The sequence below is a fragment of the Lontra canadensis genome, unplaced genomic scaffold (assembly GCF_010015895.1).
Source record: "Lontra canadensis isolate GAN:19392208 unplaced genomic scaffold, GSC_riverotter_1.0 scaffold180, whole genome shotgun sequence".
NCBI classification, from domain to species: domain Eukaryota; kingdom Metazoa; phylum Chordata; class Mammalia; order Carnivora; family Mustelidae; genus Lontra; species Lontra canadensis.
In genome coordinates, this window is record NW_022631174.1 from 1,582,677 (window position 1) to 1,604,888 (window position 22,212).

The 22,212-nt window shown below is 43.4% G+C and overlaps 1 protein-coding gene across 2 annotated transcripts in view; it reads right to left on the reverse strand.

Annotated features, from left to right (window-relative positions):
- Nucleotides 1-4,427: 4,427 nt before the first annotated feature.
- The window catches only part of RPA1 (replication protein A1), a 71,669-nt gene continuing 53,884 nt past the window's right edge, over nucleotides 4,428-22,212 (reverse strand). For both annotated transcript variants that reach the window (XM_032846678.1, XM_032846677.1), the window contains 9 exons: nucleotides 20,075-20,143; nucleotides 19,740-19,932; nucleotides 19,442-19,581; nucleotides 18,903-19,051; nucleotides 16,212-16,344; nucleotides 13,029-13,205; nucleotides 10,472-10,579; nucleotides 6,876-6,962; nucleotides 4,428-5,438 (listed from right to left, as the gene is read on the reverse strand). In XM_032846678.1, the coding sequence (XP_032702569.1) occupies nucleotides 5,334-5,438; nucleotides 6,876-6,962; nucleotides 10,472-10,579; nucleotides 13,029-13,205; nucleotides 16,212-16,344; nucleotides 18,903-19,051; nucleotides 19,442-19,581; nucleotides 19,740-19,932; nucleotides 20,075-20,143 (1,161 nt within the window). In that variant the 3' untranslated portion in view covers nucleotides 4,428-5,333. The remainder of the gene's footprint in view (nucleotides 5,439-6,875; nucleotides 6,963-10,471; nucleotides 10,580-13,028; nucleotides 13,206-16,211; nucleotides 16,345-18,902; nucleotides 19,052-19,441; nucleotides 19,582-19,739; nucleotides 19,933-20,074; nucleotides 20,144-22,212) is intronic.

Here is a 22,212-nt window from a genome sequence, read left to right on the forward strand (position 1 = left end):
CCTATTTTTTTATTTTCTTAAGGAATCTTTCCGCCCAGCGTGGGGCTTGAACCCACAGCCCCTGAGATGAAGAGTCACATGCTCCTCTGACTGACTGAGCCAGCTGGGTGCTGGCCCATTTACTGAGTTTTCTTTTTTTTTTTTTAAGCTTTTATTTATTTGACAGAGAGAGACACAGCAAGAGAGAGAACACAAGCAGAGGCAGTGGGAGAGGGAGAAATAGGTTCCCCACTGAGCCAGGTGCCCAATGCAGGGCTCGATCCCAGGACCCTGGAATCATGACCTGAGCCAAAGGCAGACGCTAACGACTGAGCCACCCAGATGCCCCAATTTACTGAATTTTAATTTGACTTGTGATATTACTGCTTAGTCCCCAGATCTGCTCCAGATAAACCACAGTTCTTGGGGACAAGGTATCTTAATTTCAAATCACTTGTAAACAAGGAGGACAGCACAGACAAAGGAGACAGGTGCTCCCATACTCTTCTTGACAATAAAGCCGCCATCACAAATACAATTAAAAGCTTTAATAATCGTTAACTAATAGCTTTGGGTGAAGAATCATTGGCATATATTGATTGATAAAGCAAGTTAAATGTGTTCTCAAGAGGCCGCTCCTGCCACACTAGCAGAAATCTAGAGGCTCTCGGCCTTTTCAGAGCCACAGCTCCGTCCATGTGGTAGGTGGGGTGGAAACATCTATGGTTTGGGAGCCTTCCTTTTCTCTCTCATCCCTACATTCATCTACCTGCTTTTGCTCCAGAGGATTCTAGGACCTGCTCAAATTACCTGCCAGCCTTTGATGGCACACAGAGTTAGAGCCGTCATCACTGGGCTAAGGCAGGGAGAAAGCCATCAGAAAAGCTAACCCAAGTAGAGAAGGCAGACATTTTCACAGTGCCACAAAGGATAGATGTCCCTGCCCATTGAATACTGGGTTTATTTTGATTTTTATTGAAGATTTTAATTATTTATTTATTTAAAAAGATTTTATTATTTATCTGACATACAGAGAACACAAGTAGGCAGAGAGGCAGGCAGAGAGAGGGGGAAGCAGGCTCTCTGCTGAGCAGAAAGCCCGATGTGGGGCTCGATCCTAGGACCCTGAGATCATGACCCGAGCTGAAGGCAGAGCCTCAGCCATTTGAGCCACCCAGGTGCCCCTTATTTTTGTTTTTTAAACAAATTTTATTTATCTATTTGACAGAGAGATCACAGGTAGGCAGAAAGGCAGGCAGGAGAGGGAAAAGCGGGCTCCCCGCCAAGCAGCCCAATGCAGGCTCGATCCCAGGACCCTGAGATTATGACCCGAGCTGAAGGCAGAGGCTTAACCCACTGAGCCACTGAGGTGCCCCTCTTTATTTATTTGAGAGAGAGGGTGAGCACAAGTAGGCAGAGGGGCAGACAGAGGGAGAGGGAGAAGCAGACTCCCCATTGAGCAGGGAGCCCAATGTGGGGCTCGATCCCAGGACGCTGGGATCATGACCTGAGCCAAAGGCAGATGCTTAACCAACTGAGCCACCCACGCACCCCAAATACTGGGTTTATGATAGCAATTAGGAAGTATATGTAACTCTAAAATGAACACGTTATATGCCAATTCTATCTTAACAAAAAAATTAAAAATGATTGGGGAATATAAACATCCAGCAAGTGAATTGGCTCAGTAACTATATATATCCACACAGCCAAATACCAATTAAAATTATGCAGATCTACTTTTATTGAAACAGAAAAGATGTCCATCCTAGAGTGCTAGGAAAAAAGTGTTACAGAATAGCGTACACAGTGTAATCCTATTTCAATTAAAACTACATTTATATGCATGTATGCCTGGAAAAGTCAGCTCCACAAGTGGTTATTGGTGATTTGTAGGATTATGGGTAATTTCCTTTTTCTTATCTGTAGGTTGTTTTCCTACAACAAACATGGATTACTTATGTAAGAGATAATCAATGGGCCGAAGAGACCCTATTCCTTTCCTTTTCAACAGACATTAACGATACTTACCAGCTTAATAACAAATGTACTTAGTTGAGGTTTTTTTCAACAAATGAAAATCAAACATCTAAATTCTATCCTTTTTGAGGAAAGCTGATTATTTCCAAAAGTGTTTATAAAAGCCAGAACTCTACCAAGAGTGGATTATGAGACTAAGAGCTAACAAACCACATTTTATGGGGGTGGGGGTGGGGATGGGGTAGAAATCCTCTGATATAAGGAAACAATGAATTTACTAGGGGAGCAGTGGCCTTCTAATGAGTAAAAAGGAAAGGAGACTCGACAACCTGTTTCACTTCCCTTTTTTTTTTTTTTTTAAAGATTTTATTTATTTGACACAGAGAGCGAGCAAGAGAGGCAACATAAGCACGGGGAGTGGGAGAGGGAGAAGCAGGCCTCCTGCCTAGCAGGGAGCCCGATGCGGGGCTCGATCCCAGGACTCTGGGATCATGACCTGAGCAGAGGGCAGAGGCTTTAACCCACTGAGCCACCCAGGCGCCCCTCCCCGTTTTACTTTTTATAAATAAAATCTTAGAAGGCATATTGCCACAGAAACACAAGTCAATATAAACCTTTATACACTGGGCTGCCAAACTTCACTTTTAGACACTATATTAATTATGTAGTCAATAGCCACGGGTTTCATTAGTGTATTAAATACCACGATCAATATTATTTATACTTTTCCAAGACAGGCCACTCAGGGAAAAAAAAAGTGGGGGAGGGGGGAATTTTTGACCCTGTAGTTCAAAAAAGAACAGCACACTAGAGATTAGCAAGGCTTTAATGGAAAGCATAAAACACTGAAAATATGGACAGAAATCAGATTATTGCCCTTTTATTTTCTTTTCTTGCCTCTTTCACAATAAGACTGGAGGAACTCCAAGAACCATTTAAATGAAGGCAAAATGATTAGATTTTTTCCTAATTGCTTAACGCTGATGTCATGGTGTACGCAAAATAAACATTGATCTCAAAGTGAAAGATGAGAAATAGAACATGAACAGCCTTTTGGGGTAAACCATATCCAAGAGAATTCCAAGAACTGTGGGCCAGAATCTATTTAGGCCATCCTCAGGGACCTAGATCTCTTAAAAGCCTAACTAAGTGGAGCCAATTTCTGATGCTCCTCTCCTGGTGATCTGATTTTTAGTAGGGAAATCAGCTAAACGTCCTCTCTCTGGGGAGCCGCCGTCCCCCAGAACGGCCCGTGGATTCGCCAGTCACCCAGGACACCCAGCGCCTGGTCCAGTGGTCCTGAGATGTGCCAGGGTAACTCACTCCCCACAAGGGAGAGCCATTGTGAACGTGAACATAGGGAATGCTGGGAGGAGTGGAATGTGAGACTGGTAACTGGGCTGAAAGCTAGATTACCACTTCCAACCCACAATTTGTCAATCCAGAATTGTGCCGAAGACTATAATTTTCTAGTCAGTGCTTGATAAGCAAGGTCAGGCAGAAAAGAGCTTCCATAAAAATGGTTGAAGCCTCAGCCCCACAGGCAAGTGCAGCCCAATGACCACCGTCTGAGGCTGGGATGTGCCTAAACTATCAGCAGGCCTGAGAGAGACACTGTGTGTTGTGAGGAACAGAAGTCATCCAGCTTAGGGCTGGCCACTTGCCTCTGGACAGAAGACAGGTGAGGACGAAATGGCTAGGCCATCATCGCTGTCCAGCTCCACGATGGGCCGCTGTATGTCGCACCTGCCTGGCCAGGTGGACTGCAACACCGCCTGGATGCTCAGGGAGAGAAATGTGCAGCCAATGCCTAGTGGTGGGTCGCGGCAACCGGATAGATAATTAATATGATTAGGAACACACAGAGCAAGCATGCTCTTGCTGACTGAAAGGCCCAGTAGCATAATTACTGTTTTCTTACTAGCTCACTGTCTGTACACATTTTAGAGCCTGGTTGGTGTTAGAATGCTGTGTAAACATCAATAAGATCCCAAAGTGCCCGATGATCAGCATTCTGGAGCACAATGGCTTTTTGTTTGCAGGGTTTTCATTCTTTTAAAAGATGCATTTTTGGGTCGCAAACATTAGGATGAGTGATCTCTATGCCTCAGACTGATCTTTTTTTTTTTTTTTTTTTTTTTTTTTTTTTTTTTTTTTAAAGATTTTATTTATTTATTTTACAGAGAGAGATCACAAGTAGACAGAGAGGCAGGCAGAGAGAGAGAGGGAAGCAGGCTCCCTGCTGAGCAGAGAGCCCGATGTGGGACTCGATCCCAGCACTCTGAGATCATGACCTGAGCCGAAGGCAGCGGCTTAACCCACTGAGCCACCCAGGCACCCCTACCTCAGACTGATCTTTGAGTCTGTAATGAGTTAACATCTTCCCCAAGTGAACATTTATTATGAAGGCTAATTAATTGCTTTCCAGTTAAAAGAACCCTTTGCATTCAAAGAAAGTAGGATTCACATGAAGAGAATATTCTGTTTATTAAAACAAAGCAGGGGAAACAAAGGGCTTCTTCCTTCAAAATCCCTTCTATTTAACATAGCTTTAGTCAAGAAATGAAACATACAAATGCAAGAAATATGTACAGGTAGAAAAAGTACTCATCCACCAATCAAAATGCAACATTAATTGAAGTGAAAACTAAAGCAATGCTTTGTAGTTGCCTGGATGTCCCTGGGGGACAGCAAGTCAATGCTTATCAGCTTTCCTCAGAAGAGACAATTTTGATTAATATCAGACCCATCTGACTCAGTCTATTAAACCCTGAAGGAGGGATATTCTTCAGATATAAAAGATAGGTCTTTGATTAATAATTCTACCCTATTGCCATTCCAAGCATTAACAACTATGTGGCACCTCCAGAATGAGAGAGGCTTTGAATTCCAGAAAGACACACTCACTGAAGTATGGGTTCCGCATGACCCCCTCTTGGCTCCCTCTCCTGAGAGGGAACCCATGTCGTGAAGGTGTCACCGCGGGAGAGGCAGAAACCCTCGTTACATAATTTATTTCACTGTCAGCAGAGTTAGGGTCAATTACTTGTGACATAATTCCTGCTTGAAGATAATGAAATCTTAATAAAACTGACAAAACCCTGAAGACAGAGGGAGTGACTGGCCCTGCGCTACCAGGACGGACGCTGCCGTGTACACCACAGCTGTCGGAGTCCGTTTCCCTTTGCCTGTATCAGTGGGTACCGATGGGCTCCAAGACGCGCCCAAGGGAAGAAAGCGCTTTGTCCACCTGCGCCGTGCAGCTCATGTGGAAATGTCATGGGGGAAGGGACAGAGAGAAGGGGGAAGAAGGAACCAGTTTCACTTCAGCTCTGCTTTTTCAAACTTCTGCCCAATCAGCCCTGCTCTTCTTCTCACATGAGCGCGTTTTTCCTGATGTTCATGATCAGCCTTCTGCCATATTCTTTGTAGTCCACGGGCTTCACGTCCATCACAGTGGCCTTAATTCGAGACTCATCCTTCAAGAAGAGAAAAGCAGTCTGTCAGTGGAGGAAAGCCCGTGGCATGGAGTGCTGGTGGTAACCCCCTTGGCTTCAGGGGTTTCAATGATCCCAGAGGAAGCGAACACAAAGGCATGCGGGACTCAGTGTTCAGTCATCCTAGTACAGAAAACCGTCCCCCGTGAGAGCCCCGTTTGGAACTTCCGGAGCTGGGAGAGTGGACAGAAGCCCCTCTTCAACCTTCCTTTGTGCTCCCAAGCTCTCAGAAACCTAGAATCCAAATGGGATGGGCCTTAGCGGACTGATCTAGGTCACTTTGTTTTCTCTGCAGAGAGGGACACAGGAGCCCAGAGAAGTGACTTGCTTGGAGCCACACAGCTAGTTCTGAGAGTGGTATGAAAGCAAAAGCATCGGCGGCAGAGGACGAAGGCCCGGTCTGCGACCATTTCAGCTCTGCAGGAGATACAACCTCTCTGCACCTCACCTTCCTTGTCCGCACCATGAGAGCGCTGCATGAACCTTCAAGTTGTCCCCTGGTCCCGCCTCACTCTGTCATTCTATCACAGACATTTGACTCCCTCATTCAGTGCCTCCAGAAACAAACACCCCTACTAGCAGGTACTAGGGTCAGGGCATAATAACACAACAGAGTGAGGACCCCCTGAAATAAGCAGGGAGGTTTTCAGAACTCCTCGTTCGCTCATCAGGACTCAACAGTGCCTTTGGAGGCAGGGTGGTATGGTGCCCAGAAAGGGTGTGCCGTCTGGTTCAGGGGCTCACATGCTTTCGTGAGCATATGCTCCCCAGCAACGACCTCATCCTACTTATAGGAATGGTGACAAGCAAAGCTCTGTCGCTGCGGGCCAGGATCTTAAGTACGGCCATGTGCTGGCATATGACTTCTACAAACTACTTATTCTCTGCATGCCTCCATTTTTTCAGTGGTAAAATGGAGAGAACGGTAGTTCCTACATGTGGGTTCCTGCCGGGATCAAGTGAGATAACAGATGTAAAGGGTGTAGAAGAGTAACCAGCAGACAGTCAATGCTCAAGTACTGTTGTTACGACTGGACTGTCCAATCATACGATATTACAGGTGACTGAAAGGAATTTTCAAGGTAATTTTAATTATGTGCAGCCTTTGTTTCCGATACCAACCTTAGGGCCTAAACCTCATGGAAGTGCGTCCACTCAATACCTTACTGTTCTTTGTCAGGACACCAACAAAAATCCCCCAGGTTGTAACTGAAGCGAGCACACAGCATTTCCCTCTAGATGCTCGACACCAGACAAAACAATCAACCTCAGCTCTGGGAAGAGTCAATGAGTAATAAATGCAGGATGTTTAAGCTGGATCTGGTCCACAGTATGCAATTGCCACCGTACTGTTGTTGTGGGTGACACACAGCAGCTCCCCGCTGCTAACGCTTCTGCACCCCAGGAGACCCCACTTACATTGTAGGTCTCTAGTTTCACCCTGATTCTGAATATGAAAGATCGGAAGTTGGCATTCTGGAAAACTTCCTCAAATGCTTGCTCATTCTGCAAAAACAAATGTAAAACTTTAGGCATGGAAGCTATCAGACCATTTGAAAATACCCATTAAAATTTTTGAAGGGTGACTGGCTGGCTTAGTCAGAAAAACATGTGACTCTGAATCTTGGGGTTGTAGGTTCGAGCCCCTCATTGGGTTCAGGGATTACTTAAAAATAAATTTTTTTTAACTCTTTATTAAGATTTTTATTTATTTATTTGATAGCGAGAGAAAGAGAGAGAGAGAGAGAACAAGTAGGCAGAGTGGCAGGTAGAGGAGAGGGAGAAGTAGACTCCAACTGAGCAGGGAGCCATACATGGGGCTCAATCCCAGGGCCCCGGGATCATGATCTGAGCCGAAGGCAGAGGTTCAATCAACTGAGCCACCCAAGCACCCCAAGAGAAAAAAAATTTTTGAAAAGACTTTTGAGAAAAACCTCTCTCAAAGTTTTTTACCCTCAGTGGTTTAAATTACTTAGGAATGACTAATCTACAGGTGTCCTTTCATTACATAAAACTGTTTGGATAGAATTTTATTAAAATACTAAAATACTCTACCTACAGTAGCCAAATTCACAGAGACAGAAAGTAGAATGATTGCCAGGGGCCAGAGGAAGGGGAAATGGAGAATTAGTATTTAATGAGTGTACTGAACTTAAAAATGGTTAAAAAGGTAAATTTTATGTTATGCATATTTCACCATAATAATAAAAAAAATTAAACCACTCTTAGAAAACACGTTTCTAGGGTGCTTGGGTGGCTCAGTGGGTTAAGCCTCTGCCTTTGACTCAGGTCATGATCTCAGGGTCCTGGGATCAATTCCTGCATCGGGCTCTCTGCTCAGCGGGGAGCCTGCTCTCCTCTCTCTTTGCCTGCCTCTCTGCCTACTTGTGATTTCTGTCAAATAAATAAATAAATGAATGAATGAATGAATGAATAAATAAACACATACATACATACATAAATAATAAATAAATAAATAAATAAATAAATCTAAAAAAAAGAAAAAAGAAAACAATTTCTAAACTTCAAAAGTTTTGGATGGAATCTAAGGGTTTTGAGTTCAAGCCCCACATTGGATGCAGAGATTTACTTAAAAACAAAATCTTAAAGGGGTGCCTGGGTGGCTCAGTAGGTTAAATGTCTGCCTTCAGCTCAGGTCATGATCCCAAGTTCCTGGGACTGAGCCCAGCGTCAGGGTCCCTGCTCAGCAGGGAGCCCATTTCTCCCTCTGCCTGCTGCTCCCCCTGCTTGTGCTCTGTCTGGCAAATAAATAAAATAGTAAAAAAAATACTTAAAAAATAAAAATAAAATCTTAAAAAAAAGAATTGAGAGAAAAAAACAGTAAAAAAACACTTTAAGTTGCCATACTGTCTTAGTCTCTGCATTTACAGTGATTTGTGAGCAAGTAAAGAAGGCAGGTGAAGTGGGTAAAGACTAGGAAAAGTTTGAAAAACACAGTTCTCTCCCTCTTTCTCTTGTCCCTCAAACACTATTTAAGCTTTATTTACCTTTTTTAAAAATAATCTCTACACCCAATGTGGGGCTCGAATACATGACTCTGCTATCAAGAGTCACATGTTCCACTGACTAAGCCAGCCAGGCGCCTCACTAATTAAGCTTTTTTATTAAAAAAAAAAAAAAAAAAAAATTCTGGTAAACGGAAAGAAATCAGAGCAAGGATTTTATATAAATATGCATAAAATTAATTTGCAGTAGTTTTATATAAAATTAATCATTCATGTCAGTAAATATTATCTTTTCAAGCCACATGAGACATGAAAATGGCTTTGTTACACAGAACTCTTGTAAAAGTTACTTCACATATACACACAAAAAGTCCTCGGGGCTTTCAGATATGTAAATAAAACGACGTGTTAACCTTAAGAAAATTATACCAGTTGCCATTATTCTTCAAGATTAGAGAAAGCATGGAGCATGTCCCCCAAGAATATCATGGTTCCTGAGGGACGTTTCTATATGTCCTCATTCACCAGCAGTAAAAACAGTCAAAGGTAATAAGCTCATAAAAAACCCTGAAAAGCTGCCTCAAGCCTTAAAATCTGATATGAAAATAAAGAACCAGGGGCGCCTGGGTGGCTCGGTGGGTTGAAGCCTCTGCCTTCGGCTCGGGTCATGGTCTCGGGGTCCTGGGATCGAGCCCCACATCAGGCTCTTTGCTCGGCGGGGAGCCTACTTCCTCCTCTCTCTCTCTGCCTGCCTGTCTGCCTATCTCTATCTGTCAAATAAATAAATAAAATCTTAAAAAAAAAAAAAAAGAAAGAAAGAACCAGGCAAAACAGAGGAAAGATACCATCATACTTTAAAGTCAATTCTGGTTATTTCTATGAAAGGGCTTGCTGCATTATTTTCAGAGATCTCACAATTTTTAAAAGATGCGTGTCAGGGAAGGGTGGGGACCGAATGGACGAAATGAAGACAGGAAAGAATAAGAAAAACACACCAAACGACAAGTCTTTTTTTTCTGGTGGTGTGTGTGTGTGTTTTTCCTTAGTGTTTTATTTATAAGTTTCCTAACTAATTTGGAGGAAAAGGGGGAGGGGGGGAAAGCACAGTTAGATGCTAATTTGTGTGGCCCAGAAAAGAGCTTTCATTTAAAAAAAAAAAAAAAAAAAAAAAGAGCTTTCATTGATCATCTTTACACATTTTTTTTAAATGATTTTATTTATTTGAGAGAAAGAAGATGAAGGGAGAGGGAGAGGCAGACCTCTGCTGAGCAGGGAGCCCGATGCGGGGATTGAACCCAGAACCCCTGGGATCATGACCTGAGCCAAAGGCAGATGCTTAACCGAATGGGCCACCCAGTAGCCCCCATCTTTACACACTTCCTCTGAGTATCTTTCCTACATTTAGCATAATTAGTAATCTATTCCCTATATTAAATAAACCTAATATATAAAAATATAAATTTATAGAAATGAAATGGATAGTTATCTTAGGAAAGAAAGTTACTTCGTTAAGAACTGCCTCTGAAGACCTGGAATAGCAAGTACCTTATATGTGAGTTTAACCCAGGATTTGACTCAGCTTTTCAGGAAGGTGTTTATTATGTTAAAAGGGCACATGTGCACTTCCTATTACTTCAGAAGATACCTTCCAGCTCTCAAGTGACTGTAGGTACATCAACTGTAGTGTGCTAACGGTAACAGGAGAAATAAGTGGTTTATACTTGTAAAGTGTTGTTTTTAAAGCACTTTCTTTTTTAAAAGTAGTCTCCACACCCAACGTGGAGCTTAAACTCACAACCCTGAGATCAAGAGTTGCACACTCTCCTGAAAGAGCCAGCCAGGTGTCCATACAGCACTTTTTTATACATTACTTGATTACTCATCGTTAGCACACCCAAGGTGGACAAAATTCGACAGAATCAGATGAGCTCTTAAACAATTATCAGACCGAGAAACTATATACAACACTCAAAAGAAATTTAAAAAAAATTAAAGAGCAAAAAAAGGGTGTTATTGGCAACTGTTATAGTAATAAAAGATGAGGCCAACCTTCTCTTTTAACTCCCCAAGATGAGCAGTGCTTTGTCCAATGATGGCCTCTGCAGACTCCTGGAAACAAGTGACCCACTGATTCTCTTGAAAATCAGCAATATTTACCTAAAAGACACATTATATATTAATTTCGCCAAGAAAATAAAAGGAAGACACACTCAGGAGACTGAAAGATTAACTTTTTCCATCCATTAAAATAATTCCCAGGGGAAAAACCAATACCACTATATATGGTATATATATTCTTTCAAAAGAATGTGGAAAATATTGCAGAAAGAAGTTTAAAAGGTAAGTCTGGATCACAGCAGGAACGTAATATGCTGTGGATATGTGATTTCAGATCTCAGTGGAAATAACAATCCAACTAAACTCTCTCTCTCAGACAGACAATCCAGGTACACCATACTAGGTTCCCCTCCAGCTGCAATGCCCTTTGGACTAAAGTTTTCTTTCTTTCTTTTTTTTTTTTTTAAGATTTTATTTATTTATTTGACAGAGAGAGAGATCACAAGTAGACAGAGAGGCAGGCAGAGAGAGGGGAAAGCAGGCTCCCCGCTGAGCAGAAAGCCGGATGTGGGGTTCAATCCCAGGACCCTGAGATCATGACCCGAGCCAAAGGCAGAGGCTTAACCCATGGAGCCACCCAGGCATCCTGGACTAAAGATTTTGAATGAGCCTCCAAAGACTGATAGCAGGTTCTCTGCATTTTAACTGTACATCCTTCGGTCACTAGTTCCATAAGACTAGTTCTAGTCACTGCTGAACATCCCAGACTATTTAAAAGCCTGAACTTAAGGGACTTCATCAAGCAGCCAAACTTACCTAGCAACAGAAATGGGCGATCAAGTGTCTTCACTTGACTGTGGTAAAATTAAACAGGGGAGAGTCAGGGAAGAAAGTGGATCACACAGAATCCAGTTGCTAAAGCAAAAGTCTTAGTACAAGTAAGAAAAAACAGGGTTTTGTTTTGTTTTGAAGGTACCATTTGATGATTCTACATATTTGCGTGGCATACACATGGAGGTTTAATATCAAAAGTTATGATGAAAAAATAGGGGAGAAGGAAAGTTAAAAACACTCACATATATGAGAGGATATATCACACACTAGGATTCACACCCACAGTTTGTTTACGTCGTGCTATTCCTAGAGGCAAAGAGCACTGCTCAACAGGCTGAGGAGGGTGACAATGAAGACACCATCTCGTGAGACCAGTGTGCTGAGATTCCGATTTACGAGTGTCAAGAAAGTCTGATAAACCATCTAAAACCACTTTCTCCATCCTAGTTCAATGAAGTTAACTCTATTTTCTGTACAAACAGGAAGCTTAAACATAGAACTTTCCTGCTGAACTAACATTTTAAGGGGCAATCAGAATATACAAAGGATAAGTAAAATCCTTTATTTTTTCATCTAAAAAGTTTTTTTTTTTTAATTTCCTATTACAAGGGAAAAAAAAAAGGAAAATGCAGAAGAAACTAGAAATCAACCAAAAACAACCTCAATCAACACTCTGGTATTTAACCTCTCAGTCTGTTTTCTGTGTGCGTACATATTTCAAGACTATATCAAACATACCATTTAAAATTTGCCATTTCAATTAATAAACCTGAACATATATTTGCCATTTTCAAATTTTTAAAAAAATATATTTTATTTATTAATTTGACAGAGAGAGAGATCACAAGCAGGCAGAGAGGCAGGCAGAGAGGGAGGGGGAAGCAGGCTCCCTGCCGAGCAGAGAGCCCGATGTGGGGCTCGATCCCAGGACCCTGAGATGACCCGAGCCAAAGGCAGAGGCTTAACCCACTGAGCCACCCAGGTGCCCCCATTTTCAAGTATTTTAACTCGGGTCGGGTTGGCTCAGTCATGATCTCAGGGTCCTAGGATCGAGCCCCACATTGGCTCTCTGCTCAGTGGGGAGACTGCCTCCCCCCATCTCTCTGCTTGTCTCTCCAGCTACTTGTGATCTCTCTGTCAAGTAAATAAATAAAATCTTTATAAATCAATCAGTCAATCAAGCAATCCCCCTTCACTTTAAAGGTTTTTAAAAGAGAAACAATTCTCACAACGCAAAAAAGCCACACTCCCACATCAGTATGCAGTCACATTCCTGAGAAGTCAGCTCTATGAAGGCTAAGACGAACAGATTATCTACAAGAAAAATAACTAAATATAGGCATTGGCTGTATAAGTATAATTACTGCTCTCTAGAAATGCCATTTCAAATTAATTTATCTCCATAACAGTTAGCAGGAGAGTGTCACCAATGCTACAGCTGCACTATACACACAGCAACCGAAATCAGCCGGGTATCTAAATGCAACTTTCTGGTAGGAAACAAAGCTTTTAGTAGAACAGACTGCTGCTATTCAGTGGAACGGAAGACCCCTTATTTGCCGGACTTACAGAACAATAAGAAGCTCTTTAGCCCTTACTCATCTGCAGGCTTCCCACCCCAAATGATTTTATTTCTGCTGTCGTCTCTCCAGGGCCTGCCACGTGGTAGGGACTCCAGAAACAGCACAGGACCCCCATCTACCATTCCACTCACCGACAGGATCATGCGGTACTTGAAGCTGGGAAATTCACTGTCGCACTTCTCACAGCGGTAGAGTCCATTCTGTTGATCGATCACTTTCTTATTGCAGTCCTGAGTTGGGCAGGCCTGATACATACAGTTTTCTTTGCGAAGATACACCACCGTCGCCACAGAGCTGAAATAGTCGGCCTTCGGGAGAAAAGAGTGACATGAGACCTAGAACACAAGGCCTGCATTCGAGAGAGGACTTGGAGGCAGCCCAAAGCTTGCCCTGACATGTAGGCGCTAAGCGTTTCCGTGTTCGAATCCCTAAGATCACAATGGCCTTAGAGGGAATAATTTATGCTATAGTTTTTGAAATCACTTGTGCTGACTGCAAAACCTATGAAGATAACAAATGACGTTCTGAAGCGTATTATCCCTTAACAATAAACGCAAATTCGAAATTAGACCAAATTAGTTAATTAAAAACAGAAAAAGACAATATGAAAGACAAAGACTTCAAGAGATGAAGATTTGTTCCTCCCATTCCTCTGACTCTCCAAAGGTAACAGATGGAGGAAATACGGGGGGAATGAGGCAAACCTAGGGAGTGATGGCCAGCCTTCCTCCCACGGGAAAAACTGCAGCAGTGATTTCCGGGATCTGCATTCCCCTTCATCTTTGTCTAGGCCATGGTGACAAACTTGGTAGAAAGCCAGACAGGAAACACTTTATGCTTTGCGAGCTATGCAGTCACCCTCTCTGTCTCAGCTCCCCATTTTGCAGCTGCGGTGCCCAGGCACCCCCCCACGATGTGCAAATGCAGGCACGCAGCCATGTGCCAACCCTGCTCTAAGCCGTCAACCCGGGAAGATGGGGGAGATCTCTGAGAAGTCAACATAGCAAGGACTAAGTCATGTGCTCTGGCTTTATGCTGTCCCTATTTGTTTTGCTTTTTAACTCTCACGGAGAGGATACAGAGTGAATAATTCTGGGGGATGAACAGCTCCCTCTGGGGCTTCCCAATGTCTCAGACCAAAAAGGCCAAACAATAATGTGAATGTTTCAGGGTGGGGCTTCACTCTAGAAGGCTCTAAGAAAGGAAGTCTCTGGGTGCCTGGCTGGCTCAACCAGGAGAGTGTGAGACTCTTGATCTCGGGATCGTGTGTCTGTGCCCCACAGTGGGTGTAGAGATTACTCCCTAGGAGAAAGTCTTCTAGGAGAATGTCTATTGAGTTTTTCTGTATTTCCAGGTAAGATCCAGATTCAATGCATGACTTTAAACTTTGGGGACCAAATAGGTGCTCTCCAGGCCTGCTTTCTTTTCTTTTTTAAAAAAAATTATTTATTTATTTTCAAGTAATCTCTACACCCAACGGGGGTCTGAGCTCACAACCCTGAGATCCAAGAGTCACACGCTCTTCCAACTGAGCCAGCCAGGTGCCCCCAAGCCTGATTTCTTTCTTTCTTTAAAAAAAGATTATTTATTTATTTATTTGACAGAGAGAGAGAGAAAGAGAGAGAGAGAGAGAGAGAGAGAGAGATATCACAAGTAGGCAGAGAAGCAGGCAGAGAGAGGGGGAAGGAGGCTCCCTGCTGAGCAGAGAGCCAGATACGGGGCTCCATCCCAGGACCTCGGGATCATGACCTGAGCTGAAGGTTGAGGCTTTAACCCACTGAACTACCCAGGTGCCCCGCTTTCTTACTTTTTAAAAAAATATTTTATTTATTTATTTGAGAGAGAGTGAAAGAGAGCACGAGAGGGGAGAAGGTCAGAGGGAGAAGCAGACTCCCCAAGGAGCTGGGAGCCTGATGTGGGACTCGATCCCAGGAGTCTAGCATCATGACCTGAGCCGAAGGCAGTCCCCCAACCAACTGAGCCACCCAGGCACCCTCCCCTCCCCAGGCCTGACTTCTTATAACACACTTTAGATCTAAGAGGGAAACTGGGTGTTAAGAGAACCTGAACAGTTCCTTCAGGTTCCTCTGACAGGGCAACACAGAACTGTCTAATTTTTAATTTTCAAGATGCATCGTAACGGGTTGTTGATGACAATGACGGATAAAGGAGTGCGGCAAAATGAGACAGTAATGAATAAAAACTGTATTATATAATATGAAAATAATAAAAATAGGAATTGTGGAGGGCATAAAGGAGAAATAAGTGACTTAAATATTGAACTGCTGGCAGAATACAGGTTTAGATCAAGATGGGGGACGCCTGGGTGGCTCAGTTGGTTGGGCAGCTGCCTTCGGCTCAGGTCATGATCTCAGCGTCTTGGGATCGAGTCCCACATCGGGCTCCTTGCTTGGCAGGGAGCCTGCTTTTCCCTCTGCCTCTGCCTGCCACTCTGTCTACCTGTGCTCACTCTCGCTCCTCTCTCTCTGACAAATAAATAAATAAAATCTTAAAAAAAAAAAAAAAGATGGGAAGAGCATCATTACATACAAACCGTGAAAGGAAGCTACAACGAATGTCAAATATGAGAGGCACTTCCTGTTAGAGAATAGTGGCAAACGCTCAGCCCATGAGAGGTTAGTGTCGTGCAGCCAGTGAAGGCCCATGGGAACGGCCTGATGTCTGACATGGAGCCTTGCTAATGCTCAGTGTTGGTTTTTTTTTTTTTTTTTTTAAAGATTTTATTTACTTATTTGACAGAGATCACAAGTAGGCAGAGAGGCAGGCAGAGAGAGAGAGAGGAGGAAGCAGGCTCCCCGCTGAGCAGAGAACCCGATGCAGGGCTCAATCCCAGGACCCTGGGATCATGACCTGAGCCAAAGGCAGAGGCTTTAACCCACTGAACCACCCAGGCGCCCCCTCAGGGTTGGTTTTAACCTTCAAACACATCTTCTTGGTATGTGGGCATTTCAATTTGCAGGAACAATCAGCAAAAATAAATATGGACCTGAAGTCATTACCACTTCATTAAGATCCCTCTAAGAATTAAACAACTCTCCAAGTCCAAGTTCTTAACATTTTTTTTTTTTTTTTTTTTTTTTGCCTCAAGACATGTGAGAGCTACAACATGTAGGCATGGCTTCCTCACTCTGGCACTGGTTCTCAGCCGTTATGCCATGCTCTGGTCAGAGCTCTGCTTAAGAACCATAGCTCTGAAAGAACGTCTGATAGCCAGTACCAGGAATCAGGTTTGAAAACTCATCTTTTTGCACCATTTATGTGCTTCTGTGAAGAAAGTCAGGAATGTGGGATACCTTGTCACCATGGCCCAGGTTCTCTGACTTAGCCTCATACAAAGTTTTCCAGTTGGTATTGCTCCCTCCTGTTCCTCCACTCTTTAGATCTGAGATAGAAACACCATCTAAGGCTTGTCCTTCTGAGTCGAACCTGAAAAATAAAGAAATGACAGGCACTTTATATATTTTTTGAACATGCCACTTGTTTCTGAATGCCAGATACAGGCTATCCATACTCCCAACCCCCTACTTGTCCAACTTTCATGGGTCCTGGTCACATGGTCTGAAATTAGTATCTTCCTACTTGTATCTTAAGTGAACTGCAGGAAGGGAATGACCTCTTTTTATCTCAATTGCTTTGATGCCCCCCAGTGGTCAAGAAAGACAGTACCAAAATACAACAACCTTTTCTTAAATTAGCATCTGGTACATAGTTCTTTAGGCTACTGATACTCATTCTCAGCCAATAGCTGCATTTTATCATTACTGACATATATCAGCATAGAAAGTGACAGTCCCGTATTATAACATGGTGGCATGTTCCCACGGTAAAAGATCTTATAAGCCTGGGGCATGTGGGTGGCTCAGCTGGTTAAGTGTCTGACTTCTAAGTGCCTGACTTCAGTCATAACCTCAGGGTCCTGGGACTGAGCTCTGCCTTGGAATCCACGCTCAGTGGGGAGTCTGCTTATCCCTCTCCCTCTTTCCCCAGCTTGTGCTCTGTCTCAAATAAATTAAATCTTTTTTTTTTTTTTAAGATTTTATGTATTTATTTGACAGAAAGAGAGAGATCACAGGCAGGCAGAGAGAGGGGGAAACAGGCTCCCTGCCGAGCAGAGAGCCCGATGAGGGGCTCAATCCCAGGACTCTGAGATCATGACCTGAGCCGAAGGCAGAGGCTTAACCCACTGAGCTACCCAGGCACCCCTCAAATAAATAAAATCTTAAAAAAAAAAAGATCTTAAAAGCCTGATACAGATTTTTAAAGGATTCTATAACCCAAAGTAATTTAACAGAAGACATCTATTTTCTTGTAGATTTATCTTCTTAGTGAGATTTTACCTATGCCAATATCAAGATTGACATTAATTTATGCCACGTTATTAGTAAAAACGATTCTACTTCTTGATCATGTAACAGCTGATATGAAGGAAAGTGGCTCAGAAACATACTTGTGACAGGGAAGAGTCAGTCTGAGATTAAAAACATGCGAATGTCATCTAAAAGGAGGCTGACTAAAAGCTAACCACATACAGAACAGGCTTTTTACAAAGAGACCATCTAACAGAGTGGTTGCTGCCCTAAGCCGCAGACAATTGCCTTCACATTCTGTCAGGTAAGCAGCTAAATCCGTCACAGAAGCACAGCAAGGTCCATAAATCTGTTTCACCACTACTAGCTACACCAGTTTACAGTTTCAGAAACTCCAAGGAGGCATTTGCCACTGAAGATAGCTCATCAGGAATCAACAGAGCAAGGACAGAGGCAGCCCTTCTTACAATAAAAAAATCCCACATTTTTAGAACCAAGATCTAACATCTCCAATCCTTGCCTAGGTGGGCTGTGTGCACTGAACTTCTCTTTGATCAGTGCCAGTTGTTTTATTCTGGAGACAGCCATGTCTTTTGATGTTGACCATGATCACTGTTATTGACAAGTAAAATATGAAGACCTTAATATGGGCATGCAATTAACCTGGGGTCAAGCTCTAGGGCCCGAAAGAAAATCAAGCAAAGAGGACAAACCAAAGCTTATTGGTTATTTCTGGTCCAACTGCAAACAGGCCCTGCCTTCTACCATCCTGCCAGCTCCTGGGATAGTTACATACGGATACGTGTGGATACTCAGGAGGCTGGCTTGAGTGACACGAACGCTCTAGTAGCTGTTTCACGAAATTATTCAAATTTTAGTGCTGCTAGTGGTTCACGTTACACTCAGAATAAAAGTGAGAAGTCTGTCACAGGAGCTAATTCTTTAAGTACTAAAACCCTAGGGCAGAGGTGGAAATGGACACACACCCCTCCGGGACTACAGCTACACGAATTATTAAAGCTCAAGCTAGCTGCAGTGTTTTCCCTGACCACATCAATTCTTGCATGCTGTGTTTCAGTTTGAAGTGCTCCTTAAAGGCAGGGTTTTAACACCCTACAAAGCTAGATAGAGTGAGATTTTAATAGGCTCTCCTCATCCCCTGAGTGCTTGGGGAATAACAATATAATGCCAACAAAGGCCCATTGTTCCCACCGCACTTTATCAGAGCCCAGTGAACACACACCGGGAGATGTGATCAGCACCAACAACTGGACAGAACACAGAAGCACATTCCTCCCCCAGCCCACAGAAGCCTGCAGCTTTAAACCTAGGAAACAAAGTAGCCTCCCGCCCACAGTCCTTCAGCACACAGCCGTGAGAGCCTGGCCTCCCCTTACTTCAGCAGGATCGAGGTCAGCAGCAGCACTTCCCTTCGGCTGGCTTCCTCCGGAATCTCTGGGTTTGTCATGGGATTACAGTTTTGTCAGTTTAAGGGCTTTAAGGCCATCCTCTCAGAAGGCATAACGCTTCCAAGAAATATAGGAACTGCTCCATTCAGTAACAAAGCCCTCTGCTCTATAGATGGCTCACATACTGATCATAAGGGCCCAAAGAGCCAGCTCTTCTGACTCAGAGGCTGGGCTCAAATACTCCTTTGTGTAGCCCCATAAAACCTACCATCCACGAAGCTTATAGGCCTCTGGGATGTCAGGATTCACAATGACCGTGCTTGAAGACAGTACAGAGAGGCTCCGTCCACCAAAATCAGAAACTCTAGCTCCTTTGATAGCCATCACGGGTTGTCTAGAACCATCGAATCTATCAGCCTGAATAATGACAAAAACACCAAACAAATACAATGAACAGGTGTCACTAGCAGGAAGAACACATGGAACATTTTTACGGAAAATAAGGAAAACAGTCAATATCAGAGTAAATGTCGTGAGTGGTACATGGAACCTATCCAAGATAACCTCGCACACAAGAATCTGTTCAAAGATACAGCAAAACTAATCTAGAGTCAGAGAAAACATCATTTCACTGTGTAAAACTGAGATCACAGCCATAAAGGGTTTCAGATACTGCCTGGCCAGCTCGATCCTTCTTTAGGAAGGCCTACACAGTGAAAGCCCCACAGCTCTAAGGCAAGACAGCTGCCTGACTCTCTCGGTCTCTGCCCTCTGCACCTGCTCTGACTGCTCAAGGCTAATACTTACATCCTCTCCCCACAGAGTAGCAGTCACCACTTTCCCTGACATGTCCATCAAGTAGATATTTCTCTTGGAAACTTCTCTGTTGTTAGACTTCACTGTGATTTTGGTGGCATCTTCGTAGCTCTTGCAGATCCCAATTATGTCTAAAATATAGGCACAATATGTCAGCAAAATAGGGTCAAGGCCCCCGTTACAGCCTGATCAAAGGTTGAATGGCAAGCCCTTAAGTCTTACACTTCCTTTATAGGCTGCAAACAAAATTAGTCATCACAACGCTCTCTGCTCTCATACACAGACTTACCTATAAGTGAGTCCTTAGGCTTGTTCTCCAGGTCTCCAATCCCTGTGAAATCAAACTGAACTGTAGGTAAATGATGACCATCTTCACAGGGCGTGACGGAAGTCTCATTGTTGAAGGTCATCTCGTAGTCATTTTTAACCGCTGTGAACTGTTTGTTAGCAATCTTCAGGATGCCTTTAGAGATATAATAGACCTATACAAGAGGCAAGCCGTGGAACGTGGGTAGATTAAACAAACAACTTCTCACCACCACGCAGTTCGCCAATGGACAAGAGTCCCCCCACTCCTGCCGGTACCACCCAACAGTTTCAGTTCTCAGGGTAACACTGCCCTACCTTGTTCATGTCGATAAGGGGAAAGAACTTGTCCACTTGCTCATTGAAAGCAGTAGCTCTGATTTCACCCTACAGAAGCATGCAAAGGCAGGTCAGAACTGTTACTAAGTTTTATCCCTGAAAAAGAGGACACTTTAGTGTTAAAATGACATCTTTAAGGCAGTCGACACAAGCACAAATGGGATGTGTGAGAGAGCTACAGACACACCAGAAGCACACACTTTTTTTTTTTTAAGAGATTTTATTTATTTACTTGACAGAGAGAGACACAGCAAGAGAGGGGACACAAGCAGGGGGAGTCGGAGAGGGAGAAGCAGGCTCCCCGCTGAACAGGGAGCCCCATATGGGGCTTGATCCAAGGACTCTGGGATCATGACCTGAGCTGAAGGCAGACGCTTAACAACTGAGCCACCCAGGCGCCCCCAGAAACACACATTTTATAGTCACATATTCAAGTTATTCACCACAGTGGAACAACCTGGGTTTAACCTACTGTGGAGCTTTATTTACTTTTTTTTTTTTTTTAAGATTTTATTTACTTATTTGACAAACAGAGATCACCAGTGGGCAGAGAGGCAGGCAGGGAGAGAGAGGGAAGCAGGCTCCCCGCTGAGCAGAGAGCCCGATGTGGGGCTCGATCCCAGGACCCTGAGATCATGACCTGAGCCGAAGGCAGAGGCTTTAACCCACTGAGCCACCCAGGTGCCTCTACTGTGGAGTTTTATTAACCTCAAGTTAGACACTTTAAAAAAGGCAAAACAAACAAAAAAACACAAGAAACCTAGTGATTTTAATATTCTGACAACAAAAATAAAAATAAATTCTGAATACTGAGTGACACAAATGAATCCCACAAGGAAGTGTGATGAGCCAAATGATTCACCAGCTGCCTCACGTTCCTACCAAGCAAGGAATTACATCATATTTGGGAGTCATTGCCAAAATGTTATAATACATCATGTCTTCAAGTTGCCTGAGATTTGATTTTCATTTTTACTTTTCCATCAGTCAAAATACCATAGATGGGGGCACCTGGCTGGCTCAGTCACGGGAGCATGAGACTCTTGATCTCAAGGTTCTAAGTTCAAGCCCCACACTGGGTATAGAGATTACTTAAAACTAAGACAAACAGGGGCGCCTGGGTGACTCAGTGTTAAGCCTCTGCCTTCGGCTCAGGTCATGATCTCAGGGTCCTGGGATCGAGCCCCACATTGGGCTCTCTGCTCAGTGGGAGCCTGCTTCCCTTCCTCTCTCTCTGCCTGCCTCTCTGCCTACTTGTGATCTCTGTCAAAACAAAACAAAACAAAACAAAAACCAAACTAAGACAAACTACAGATGGATAAGAAACTTAAAGAAAGGGCTGAAATTTAAGCCAATTGACAGATTAGACTGATAATCTGATAAAAAATTAGGTTCTGATCATTGATTTTGCCATGCTCTAGGGGTGCCTGGGTGGCTCAGTCAGTTGAGCATCTAACTCTTTTTTTTCTTTTTTTAAAGATTTATTTATTTATTTATTTGACAGACAGAGATCACAAGTAGGCAGAGAGGCAGGCAGGGAGAGAGAGGAGGAAGCAGGCTCCCTGCTGAGCAGAGAGCCCGATGTGGTGATCAATCCCAGGACCCTGAGATCATGACCTGAGCCGAAGGCAGAGGCTTTAACCCACTGAGCCACCCAGGTGCCCCAAGCATCTAACTCTTGGTTTTGACTCAGATTATGATCTCAGTGTCATGATCTCAGGGCTGTGAGAGCGAGCCCTGGGTCACACACTGCACTCAGTGGGGAGTCTGCTTGAGATTCTCTCCATCTCCTTCTGCCCCTCCCCTACCTCATGTGCGCCTTCTCTCAAACAAACAAATCTTAAAAAAAAAAAAAAAAAAAAAAAAGAGTCGAGAGTCGCATGTTCTACATATTGGGCTAGCCAGGTGCCCAGTGTGACTGCTGATCTCAGGGTCGTGAGTCCAAGCCCCACGCTGGGTACAGAGCCTACTTAAAAAGAATAAATAAATTAAAATAAAAAATTTAAAAATAAAAATAAAATAAAATAATAGGATTTTATTTAAGACCTTTAATCCTTTGGCGCACCTGGCAAGCTCAGGTGGTTAAATGTCTGACTCTTGATTTAGGCTCAGGTCAT